We start from the raw sequence: 13,260 nt of genomic DNA, 5'->3' as shown, positions 1-13,260 counted from the left end.
TTCTACCCCTGCATGGGAAGCCTGCCCTGGTTCAGTATTGCCTGTGGGTATATCAGCTTGATTCTGCATTTTACCAGAAGCCCTTGACCCTCACCATAAACTGCATCCCTAGATTAGCCTTTATGAATAGTAAATGTGGGGATGTTGTGGTTGTCCATTTGCCTTACTCATTTTTTTTCTCTTATTTTCTTCAAATAAAGAAAGTGGATGCTCCTTATTACTTACATTTCAACCCAATTCTCAGTAGCCTGATAAAAAGTTCTTTTTCTCTCTCCCATTAAGCTCTTGTCAAGTATCTTGCACATTGTAGGTATAAATTCATGTTTGCTAATGTAACAATTGATTGATTAGATAAGAATAAAGGAATGAATGAATAAATGAGCTAGATAAACTGGGAGAACATGGCTCAGTAATCTCTAGCACATCAATAGTTATAAATATAACTATAGACATCTCCAAAGACTCTAGACTTTTTTTTTTCAGGAGATGTCTCACATTTCTCTTGAAAATATAATAGTTATTTAGACGAAGAAAAAAGTTTATTTGTTCATAGCTAATCTTTGACTTTCTCTGTTAGCATATTCTATATTTTCTCTTTATGCATTCATTTAATCCATTCCAGCTTGGCCTTCCCATCCACCACTCCACTGCAACTAGTACCACAGCTGGTAGCTAACATCCCCAGTGACCTCCATATCTTGAATTTCATTAGATTTTACATCCTAATCTTGCTGATGGACTGTTTGGAAGTTTTGGCCACAGTTAAGTGTTTCCTCCTCATTGACCTTTGCTTGGCTTCTGTGCCAGAAAGATCAACTGGTTTTTCTGTTACTTCCCCGGTTGCTCTTCCCTCGTCATTCTCTCGGTGACTTAAATGTTGGAGTTCCTCAGACAGCTGCTCTAGGTGTTCTTGTTTCCACTTGCTGCACTGTCTCTCTAGGCAATTTCATTCGCTCCTGTGGCTTAAATTATAATACAATCTATCCGTATGCTGTAGTCTTTCAAGCTGATTCCCTCCAGCCAAGAACTCATTGACTTGACATCTCCATTGTGAGTTTGGCATGGACTTCCATCTGTTGTGCCTAAAAGTACAGCCATTATCTTTCCCACTCCTGACAGAGTCCTGCTCCTCCTGTCATGGTGCCTAGCTCAGTGAATTGCTTTGCCCCCCACTGGGTTTACCATGACTTCTCATTTGTCCTTATCTGTACCTTTTTTAAAATATCATACCAAATGCGTATTCTACATTTTTTTTCAGTTCATAAAAAGAAGCCATGCCCATGCCACCAACGTCTCTGTCTCAAACACAAAAATAACTCCCCAGTGGTCTGTAAATATCTACTCTTAACACTCTCAAACCCCCAGAATAGCTAAGAGGGTCTTTGCGGAGAATAAAAACCTACTTGTGTCATCCCCTTGATTAAGACACATCAGTACCTTCTCGTTACTCTCAGGATACAGTCCCAAATTTTGAGCATGCTTTCTAAGGCCTAATCTATTCCTTTTTTATGTATTTCTTTCTCCCTTACTTTCCTCTGAAAGAAGTCACTTGACTCCTTTTTCTAGTCTCAGATTTGATAGCATGTTGGAAAAAGGGCTTTCCTTGATTCTTTATGAGGAATGTGTATGCGTAAGATCTCATCTTTCCCTTTGATAGTATTCATCGCACTTAAAATTGTTTAAAGACTACACATCTTGAAATAGTTTGAGTTCTGTGAGAGCAAGGATCATGCCTCTCTTGTTTGCTCTTCTGTCCTTGGTGCCTGACACCAATTGAGTGTTTAATAAATACTGATTAGGTGAATATTGAATAAATGAGTGTGTTCAGATCATGACCTTGCTTTTTAACTTTTCAAATGCAACACGACATTTGGAAATACCTGAGAACAGTACGCTTCACGTATTGGTAATTACATGCGGTAATAAGGTACAGCAAGGAGAATCTAAAAAGAGCAATGGTACCTTCTCTTGCTGTTTCTTTCCTGCACAATTTACAAAGGTTAAATATGTATGAAGAATCAGCTGGGAGACTACATCACTAAGGGCCATATTATTTTCATAAAATCTTCTTTTTAAGGGCAAAACAACAAAAGCTTGTAAAGTGTTCTTGTCCTAATTCCTAAAGATGCTTTCATATTGCTCTCTGAGACTGACGCATATGGGGAAAACACTTAATCCAAGCCGTTGATTAAGACAAAAAGTACATTCTACTTTAATTTACTCATTTTAAATTACCTTTATTATTTTTAAACTTATAAATATAATAGCCAACTAATGCAAAGATACGTGAAAAAACTCCCACACCCATACAAATGTACTGTTTTTGTTTAATCAGAGTTAACCATCTGTTGTACATCTCTCCATCTTGTTTTTTTGTTCATATACTTGTAAACAAAATTATTTGCATATATCTAGCTTGCTGTTTGCTTTTTTTTTTAAAATAGAATTAACAGTGTACACGTATTACTCTTCAATTTGGATTACTCTTTGAATAGTAATGATTAGCACCTTTTCCAGGTCAGCAGGTCTTTACACTACATAGTTTTCCATGGTAATGATAACCACAATTTGTTTAATCATACCCTCATTGATAGGCATCCAAATCGTTTCCAGGTCTTTGCTACTACAAACAGTGCTACGATAAATATTATTATATAGCTGTTTTTATACACCACCACGTTTATTCCTAGAGGTTATATTCTCAAACTGGGATTACTGAGTTGAAGCATATATGTATTTGTATATATTTTTTAATGTTCATAGCTATGGATTAGGTTCCCAAACAATTGTGGAGTTTCATATTTCCAAGAGGGCTGCCTCACCATCACATTAACATTGTATGTCAGTAGTGTCTCCTTCCAGTTTCTGGATTAAGCTGTCCCCACCATGCCTTCTGCTGTGAAGAAGCCATAGTGACCCTCAGTGCAGGCGGATTGGTTCTCTATTCTTAGCTACTTTCCAAGTCTCCACCAGAGCATACTTGGACTTCTGCGTGATGTGCATGCCACAGGGAAGTCTTGGGAGTAGTATTTGCCAAACGTATTCATCCATTTATCTCTGACACCCCAGTGGAGATTTGGAGCCACTCTGCAGGAAACATTCCTCCCAAAGTTCCAAACTAAAGCAGTTATAGGCCCCCTCTGCTTTTGGCTCCGTTGATCTTTTCTGTTGTTTCCCTCTTCTTACCATTACCTTGCCACACCCAAGGCCAAAACCTAAATATAGTGGTGCTGAATCCCTGAATAAACCAGGGAGTATCTTAAATCTAAATTTCCCCTTTGAATTTCTCTCCCAATCACCATCTTACCTTGTAGGAAATTTCTCTGAACCTGAGCTTTCCAAAGGTAAGATTTCATTCAGAACTTTTGCACGTTTAAAAGTGACTTTCTTTTGCCTAGATAGATGAATATTATTTTGGTAGAGTTAATTTCTTGGGTTGCTGTACTTTTCTTTTCTTCGTTACTACAGTTGTTACCTTACTGTCTTTGAGCTTAGGGTATTATAGATGAAACGTCTGATGATCTTCTGTTCCTCTTTTTTCTGGTAATTTTCTTCAATGTGGAAGCTTGTAAAGTTGTTTCTTAACATTGGAGCTTGGAAATTTCACCTAGATGTGTTTAGGTGAAATAAATACTTCATTAATTTGGCCTCAGATTCAGTGAACCATTTTAATCTTCAGACTCAAGTGTTTCTTCATTTTAGGCAACTTATATTCTATTTTTATTGAGTTGTTATTTCTTCTCCATGTGGCCCTTTTCCTCATTCTGGAGCTCATACCATTTGCATGTTGGTACCCTTGGGTCTGTCCTCCAAGCCTTTTATCATTTCTCTTAAGATATGTATCTCTTTTAGTTTTTGCTCTGTTGTATTAGTTTTCTATTGCTGCTGTAACAGATTACCACACACCTAGTGGCTTAAAACAATGCATATTTTTTTATCATACAGCTCTGTAGGTTAGAAGTCTGACCTGGGTCTCACTAGGCTAAAATCAAGATGTCTGAAAAACTGTTCTTTTCTAGAGGCTCTAGAAGAGAATCTATTCTTTTGCCTTGCCAGCTTCTAAAGGCCACCCCCATTTCTTAGCTTGTGTTTGGTCCCTTCCTATCTTCAAAGTCAGCACCGGTGCATCTCTTTTGCCATTCTTCAGTAGTCACATATCCCTCTCACACTCGTCTTCTGCTTTCCTCTTACACTTGTAAAGACCCTTGTCACTAAAATAAGCCCACCTGAATGGTTGAAGATAATCCCCCAATCGCAAGGTCCTTAGTTTAATCAGTTCTGCAAATCTTCTTTTGCCATGTAAGGTAAAAAAATCACATGTTCCAGGGCATAGGGCATGGGCATTCTTAGGGAGCATTACACTGTCTGCCACACCTGCATTGTGAAATGGTCGTCCAAGTTAGTCATCAGCAATAATTAGTTGAAGGATCTGTGAGAATGATGAGTGAAAAGGGAACTCCAGTAGGCCTACTGATAATTTTCAGAGCTGGTTACAATTGTGCTTTTCCTATTAGCCTTCACAGAGCTCATTCCCTGATGAGCGTAGTCCGCACTCACTCAGAAGTTACAGTGGCTCGAGTGACTAACCCTATGCTCTTGTTCTCTCATAGAATCCAGTGAACATGAAGACAAGAGTGCAGGTGCCTCAGGGGAGACACCCTCCCAGCCTTATCCTGCACCAGTGTATAGTCAACCCGAGGAGGTGAAGGAACAGATGGATGATGCAAAACCAACTAAACCTGAAGAGCATGATGAATCAGACCCATTGCCTGATAACTGGGAAATGGCCTATACAGAGAAGGGTGAAGTCTACTTCATTGAGTGAGTTTCACACATTTCTCTGAACATTTCCACAAAGATCATAGTAGTACATAAATGATGTTGTAAATGGAGATGTGGTCAAAGTATTGAATTTCATCAATTGTGATATTAGCTTCCTTCTTCATAAGAGAATAAGGGCATAGCACCTTAATACAATTAAAGATCCTAGTTTACAGCTATAAATCAACGAATGAATTAAACAATACCACTGTAAAATTTGTTGCAGTCATGACTAAAAAGGCAAATCTCCATGTGATGTTATTATTGAATTAGAAATAGTGAATTTGTCATGAGGAAATGCTTACTCTACCCTTCCAAGACCTCCGTGTAGTTCACATGAGATAATCCCCATCTTTTAATTCAAATTGGTGGAAACCTCAACCATCATGTCCAGTGGTTTAATAGGATGCAACTATTGAGAGCAAAATACTTGCTAGTCACAAGTGAGAATGTTTTAAGCATTTGACCCTGAGGTCAGGTGTCAATAAAATCATGTGTTTGTATAGCTCATCATATTTATTTTTATTAAATTCCATTCTATTTGTTGCTTACCATTTTTATGACTTGGCAAGGAAAATGAAATGCTAATTTTGAACTCACTAGTGATACATACTCAATCTAATCTTTTCTTTCTTTAGGGACTTTTTTTCCCAAACTGAATTTTTATATATTTTATTAACAACATTGTCTAGCTTTCCTTTTCTTTACCTTCTACGAGTAGAACAACTTTTTAAAACTCCTAAGTTGATCTTAGTTCAAAATTAACTTGTTGATGTGCATGAGACAATCAAAACGTTCATTAGAATAAAAACTAAAAATATTGTAAATGAACAACAACCCTTATTCCCTCAAAGTTGTAGAAGTCTCAAAGAGAAAAATTAATAGAATCTGAAGTTTTCAGTGCTGATAGTAGATAAAAATATGTAAACTCTGATTATTTGAGAAAAATATTAAAACTAGATTCCCTTTCCCAACCTGGAGTGATTTGTGACTTAGATCTCCATAGGCAGAACTTAATTGTGAAATTGAAATGTTACCACATGCCAATATTTAATTCTCACGTGAAAACTTTGTAGCATGTGACCAAGGAAATACATAACCAGGTAATTACTTGGTGCTCTGCTTGACTCCAACATGGATGAGAAATGCGGAAAATATATTGCCACCATTCACCTTTTGACAAATCTTATAAGTTTAAAAAAGAAAAAAAGAATAAGAATCTCTTGCATATTTCTTATTGCTATAATCAATGACCCAGAGACATCTTTTATCAATTAATTGGAAAAGAGAAAGTCTTATAGAATTTTTTAAATGTTCGTAAGTGTTTATATCAAAAACATAATTTTGTTATTGATAAGAATAGCATAGCGCCACTGCAGACCAGAAGTCAAAATATAAACCCTAGATGTGAAGTCATGCATTGGTGTTCAGAACAACTGATGTTCAGAACAGGGAGACTGATGACATACACATTTTTATTATATAATACAGGCGGAGTAAGACATGTGGAAGTAATAAAAGAAAACCAGCATGGCAAGTTGATGAAAAAACTGTTTCCTTACAGTGTTTCCAATTGTGATTATAAAAACCTCCTTTTTTATGATTATAAAATAAACTTTCCCCTTTTAACTGTGTCGGATTTTGGGATTGTGGAGAAAAAGGACTTCTCATAAGACAGAAGTTGTGTTTATGGTTTATAGTAAATGATGAGGCTCTGTCAGGACTTGGGAGAATCGACCAAAATGACTCTATTAATATTCTAGTCAGTCATCCAGTGTCAGAATCCAAAGATTCATTAGATTTTGTCCCTGCTCTTAAATTTATTGTCAAGTTGGGGAAGAGAGAATAGTTAATTAGTAAACAATTGATTTTTGAGTTTTGTGATACTATTCAGAGAAGGATACGCCTAGCGTAGACTTAATAACAGGAAGCATCCTAGGGAAGGTAAAGTAACATGGACTTGAAAAGTAGGTAACAGGTAGATAGAGCACTCCAGGTATAGGAACTGTCATTGCAAAGACCAGTGAGAAGACTGGTAGTATTAGGAGCAGAGATGTTGAGCTGAAAAATTAAGACAAAAAAAAAAAGGGGACAGTTTGAGTTGCAGTGAGAATGCTAATGCTGAGGGAGACTCATGCAGAGGTCAGGGAGAGAGAAGAAGCCTGGAGTAAGGGCTGAAGTGAGCGTGTGATGGAAAGGTGATTAACGCAGGAGGCAGTGGCAAATGCCTGCTTAAAGAAGTCATTCACAGAGCAGAGGCACCCCCTGGCCCACCCTTCACCAGGACCAGCTTGAGATCTGAGATCTGTCTTGTCTTCCTTCAAAAAGCTTACTTTGACTCTCACGACTCAGTGTGATAAGCTCAGGTGTCACAGAGCAAGGAGGAATCAGTGTCTTTTTCATCTGGTCCCTCATTTTCACACCATCACAACCTGCGCTGCCTCTTCCTTTCTCACTGACCTGCATTTCACTCTGCTGTACTTTTCTCTCAGTTAATTTTCTCCTGACTGCTTGCACTCATTGCTCGGGAGTACATCTTTCCTTCCTAACTACATTTGACAAAAATCAACATTTCAACCCACTGTCATTAATCTGTGGGTATCTTTGCTGTGGAATTCATAATGAATTCTTATGTAAATTAACTCTATACTATAAAAGTCCCTTGGAAACAATCTGGTAGAGAAGGATGCAGGGACAGGAGAGGGACCATGATGGGGCATTAGGAGTTTCTTAGGGACTAAGTCATGATATGTCCCAGAATTTCTGGCCAATAAACTTAAAAAAATTATATTATTTGTAACATAAAAGTTTGCAGTCCTGAAGCAAAAATCATTGTAAAAAAAGAAAATAAAAAGGGAAAGTAGAGTAAGTTAAGAGGAAGGTAAAACAGATAGAAGAAAAGGTAGAAGAGACAGAAAATTAGAGATTTGTGAGGTAAGGAGAGCTGATGATACCAGTGAAAACTACTCTGGTACGAATATTGCGAGAGTTGCTTAGAGTAATGGAAGTCTCCCCGGGTAGGTAACACGTCCTTATTACACTTTACTGAATCTTGTTTTCAATGGAACAAATATCATGATAAAATATAAAATAAGTGAAATAAAGGAGAAGGACCCTGCAGTTCTGTGTAAAAATTTATATATATATATATACTCATTTCTGAGTAGAAGAGGGGAACTCTACCTATGCTGAAGTGTTCATTTACGTATATATTTTTGAAATACACACACATATGTATACATACATACATACATGTGTGTATGTGTGTGTGTATATATATATATATATGTGTGTGGTGGGTTTTGAGTTAAGGTAATAAGTAATTTCATTTTTTTTGTCTTCCATGCAATAATGTTTTAAAATAATTACTGATTTACTCAGTATTGCAAAGTAGTTTATATCTCAGTACTTTACAAGTGCTGCATTTAGAATATGAGAGGAATTTTTGTCATTGTTCTCAATACTGAACACGTGGGCCAACTGTATTTCCCACACTCTTCAAAACTACTTCCTTTGCTGAATAATAAAAGCGGATTCCTTTTATCACTTACAGTGATATTTAATGGGAAAAGGTGAATATCTGAGAAAGTATTTTTAAACAACAGAATTTTAAATGCAGGTGAATGTACTCTTCCAAACATGCTTTAAAGCATTTATAATGTCACATGTTTAGCAATTTTAAAAAGGCTTTCAAATTCATGACATTATTTAAAACCAGTAGTTGCCTTAACTCATACTATCTTTTCATTAATATTATCTTTTAAAATAGACAGTATATTAATTTTAAATTCAAATTAGTAATAATAGTTACCACATATTGAGTGCCTACTTTTTTCATGCTGTGTTCAGCTCGTTTAACAGTAATAGCTAGTATGTTAAGCATTTACACTTTGCTCATTTAATTCTCACTTTAGGAAACTGCTGAGGCTTATAGAGGTAAGTAACTTGCCCTTGGTCATATAACCAGGAATGACAAAGCCAGGATGTTTGATTTCATTTTTTCAGCACATATTTATTGGGCACATACTGTGTGCTAGGAACTATTTTATTGAACCCTAGGAATATAGGGGTCAACAAAACTGACAAGATTCATGTTTTCATGGGACATACACTGGCTCCAGGGTCCTTGCTCTTAACTAATTTGCCATGGTACGTACTTTACATGTATTATATCATAACCACCCTATAAAGAATTTGAGGTACCCCCATTTTATAGGTGAGATTCTGAGGCACCCTTGGACAAATTAACATTCCCAAGGTCTTATCCCATACTACCTCCACAATATATAAACAGGCATTGGCTGAAAAAAAAACTTTTATAGTACAAATAGTATTTGTTTTATAAGTTTCTCAGCCAGAAATTCATTTTGCAGAGGCTAAATGTTCCATAAAGAATAGCTGCCACAGGATTAATCTGGATTGACATGCTTTGGGAATCCCATTAAATTAGTTCTTTGTTTGGGAGTCAGTTTAGTTAGTGACACACAAGAGACTACTATTGCTTTGGCAAAAAACAAAACGGCAACAAGAACCTATTTGTTTACTACCAGCTTCCTGAATGGCAGTGAATGCTATGTCATCTTAAATAATAGATTTTTTAAAAGCAAGCTTTTGAAACTGCAAGTCACATCTGTGAAAAATGTCATGGCTCTACGTGGTTTCCCCAATCTTTGTAAAGGCTGAATTTGCTTTTAAATTCTAAATAAGACACACAATCTGTTGCTTCTTGTGTTGCTGTATTTCCTTAAGTTTTATGTAAATCGCCAATTACCATTTTCAACAAATTTAGAACTTTCATTTATTAAAAGAAGACAAAATATTTGAGAAATTTATTGAAAAGAAAAGGCGTTTTTTGGGTAAAGCCTAATGCTTTCTCATTCTAGGCTCAGCACATACCGATGAGTCGTGAAATCTTGTCTTGACTTACTCTCTGTAATTTGTATTACAATAACAGTAGATATATTGAATATTTTTATATGTTTTTTTCTGCACAGGATTCTAGTGCAATCTCTAAACAGAAAATAAGTGTTTTAGACCAAACATTAGTATGCAACAAATACCCATAATATCCAAAACAATATTTATGATAAAACTGCTTTTAAAAATGTTTTCTAAACATATGAAAGACAATATGATGACAAACTCATATACTTAATGAAATTTTAGGAATATTATTTAGGAAACAGATAACCACTGTAGAGGCTGACAGTTATTTTTTCTGTGGATTACCAATGTATAAATAGAAAAGATGGTAGCACAATGCAAGTCTTGAACAAAAAAGCTTCTGCTGCTCATTAGATGTATCCAATCATTGCATTTAATAGTTCTTCCTTTTGAAATGATGATCTAGAGGGAAGACAAAAGCTTCCAGAAAACAATGTAATCGTTCTGAGGATTTTATTGACTATAATATAAAATGGAATCAGTCTATATTCCTCTAAAAACTAATGTTAATTTTTAAAAATACATAAAATACACTCAATAATCTCGATGATATTATTGATTCTGAACCTACATGACCACTGTTGGAACTTTAACATCCACATACATCTTGAATTGCTCAGAGGACTCTAAAATATTTACCTGGGCCTTGTTTACCTTGTTCAAAAGGTTATTATGTTTCATGCCATCAGATATTATTGAGTTCAATCTCTTATTATTCTTCTGAGTTAGTATCTCCCAGGATGAAAATATAGTGTATCAGATAAAGACTGAGATTCAGAATTGGCTTTTTCGGAGAACTTTTTAAATTCAATGTGTTTGTCATTGTTTTAAGTCTGTTACTGTTTTTTAGAGAAAATGGAGCTAAGGAAAGGAGTGTATTTGATAATAAAAGTTTCTCATTCTACTAATCAGATTTCAGGTGATGAAATGTCATCCAGTATTTGTGCAGTAGTGAAAACATTATTTTGATCTTGGTGTCAAGACAAAGGTAGGAGGGAGAGAGGGAAACAATGAAAAGAGAAAGGAGGGGCTTCCCTGGTGGCGCAGTGGTTGAGAGTCTGCCTGCCGATGCAGGGCACACGGGATTCGTGCCCCGGTCCAGGAAGATCCCACATGCCGCGGAGCGGCTGGGCCCGTGAGCCATGGCCACTGAGCCTGTGCATCCGGAGCCTGTGCTCCGCAACGGGAAAGGCCACAACAGTGAGAGGCCCGCATACCACAAAAAAAAAAAAAAAAAGAGAGAGAGAGAGAGAGAGAAAGGAAAAGAGGATTTGTCTTAAAATTGGGTTTAAATCGAGCCGTATATATACCTAGGAAACCATTATGGAGTTTGAGCCCCAACTGGACAAACATAGAGTAGATGAAAAAGTAGAATGGAGGATAGACTGTGGCACGATCTATATGACAATTTTGTTTTTCTCCTAATAAACACTCTACTCATTTGATAGCATTTTTATTAACCTAATTCTTTATAACCTCTAAGACCTAATATTCATATGTAGATTATATAAATCACCATTTTAAGACTTTATTCTGGAAAAATACTCAAATTTGATTTTAAAGTGATTTGGATATTCAGGTTTGTAAGGAGAAAATGTTTCCAGTGATTATATCATCTCTCTGCATGTGCAATTTAGTATAATACCTACTAAGTACCAGGCGTTCAACACAGTCATTTAATCAGTGATTGCTGTTCTCACATAGGAGATAAAGGTCTCAGTTTGTAGACCACTGGCTATGGAGGTGGGACAAAGATCTCTGATTACCCCCCAAGGGAGTCGAATAAAGCACCTCCGTATCAAAAGCAAAGTTTTTTTTTTTTTTTTTTAAAGCAAAGTTTTAAGTTTAGTATGCCTCTGGTTTCGGATCATAAAGAAAACTTTGGCCTTGGGAATCAGATATGTCTGTTTAATGCTAGCTCTTTCACTTTCATGCACTAGGTGTGTAACCTTGGACAGATTACCTATCTTCTCTCAACCTTCCTTTCTCTATCTGTAAAATGGAGTTAAAAATACGAGCCACAGAGACTCATTAGCATCAAATGAAGTGAGCTGTGAAAGTTCTAGAACAGTCCCTGACAAAGGAGACAATCAGGAAATGTTACAAGATAGTAAGAATAACTTTTCAATGGTGTGGCATAAGGTCAGCAGCTTTTCCTGTTGAAGGGAAGCATTTTCTGTATGAGAAGAACGTTTCCTCAAAAAATAAGATATTATTTAACGTGCTGCTTTTGTCAATTTGGCAAAGGTTAAACTTACAAAATATCCAGAAATTTCTAATCATTGCAAGTTAGCCTATCACGTCATCAAGGCCATTCTGATATGAATTTAAACTAGAATTGCAAAGTTGAATGAAATTTCACTTCTGGTTTGCTCCAGTCCTCCAGACAGACTTAGTTTAAAATCAGAGAAGACTTTTGGATAGACCGTGTTTTAAGGTTTTCATCTGGATTTTTAAATAGGACAGTTATACAACTTGAATAGCCACTGACTCCACTTAATCTCTCACTTTTCATAACCCTCACTTTAACGTTTTCCATAGAAATACATAGAGTAGTATATTATTACGATTCAAAGTTCCTCGAAAATGTGTGTTCCATTCCTCAGCTAGAAGTTTCTTTGCAAACGTAGCCTCTATATGTGTATGTGTCCCTGTTAAAGAAACTAGTATTGAAATACAAGATTATACAATATTAGCATCTTACCCTCCTGTCATTTGTGCTCCCCACGATTTGGAGAAAAGCAGAAAACTGGTATTCTGCGTCTGAATCTACTCTAGCAATGAAAGTGAAAGGAAATCACATCCTCAAACTTGAGGAAGGATAGTATGCAGATTGTGAAAAATCCTTCAACTGTCCCGTTTTACACAGTCTCCTGCCCAATGTTGAATCCTATTTTCAAACGGAATTGTTGAGGTTTAAAAATATATAGTTTAAGGGAAGTGGAAAAGCCACTTGGTCCATTGTCTCCTAAATACATGAAAAATATTCCCTTTCTAAGGCATCTTGAAGAAGCATGCAAATTACAAGGCTTGTGAGAACCACTGTTGAAAAATACTGTGCGGTATCTTCATGTGATGTTTGCGACAATTGCTGGAGGTAACTACTACCCACTTTCCTTCAGCATCGTTTCAGAAGATCAGCTAAAAATGCTGTTAACTCTAAGAGACTCAAGCTGTCAAAGTCTATTAAAGTGACATACCGTTAATGCTAGCTCAACCTAAAAAACAATCATCCTGTAATGAAATGCTTTATAGAAACTCAGGAAAGCTAGGAAATCCATGCTTCTCTACTAAATTAGCCGGTATTTGAGACCCATGGTGGTGTGGTATAGAAATGGTAATTTGACTCCCTGCGGTGGCTTAGTAGTGGCCCCTTCATACTTATCCATAGGTGTGTGTGCTTTTGTGAATATGTCTTAGAGACCTAGAAATGACTTTCCTCCAAAAAGGGGGGAAGAATTTGGAAGAAGCAGATGTGGGTAAAAAGAAGGGAAG

The 13,260-nt window shown here is 36.4% G+C and overlaps 1 protein-coding gene across 2 annotated transcripts in view; it reads left to right on the top strand.

The window, feature by feature from the left end:
- Positions 1 to 13,260, top strand: part of MAGI2 (membrane associated guanylate kinase, WW and PDZ domain containing 2) — a 1,334,711-nt gene that overhangs the window by 853,926 nt on the left and 467,525 nt on the right. For both annotated transcript variants that reach the window (XM_065884282.1, XM_065884281.1), the window contains exon 5: positions 4,611 to 4,821. In XM_065884282.1, coding sequence (XP_065740354.1) covers positions 4,611 to 4,821 — 211 coding nt within the window. The remainder of the gene's footprint in view (positions 1 to 4,610; positions 4,822 to 13,260) is intronic.

Source organism: Phocoena phocoena, chromosome 9 (genome assembly GCF_963924675.1).
Source record: "Phocoena phocoena chromosome 9, mPhoPho1.1, whole genome shotgun sequence".
NCBI lineage: Eukaryota > Metazoa > Chordata > Mammalia > Artiodactyla > Phocoenidae > Phocoena > Phocoena phocoena.
This window is presented reverse-complemented; position numbering and strand designations above follow the sequence as displayed.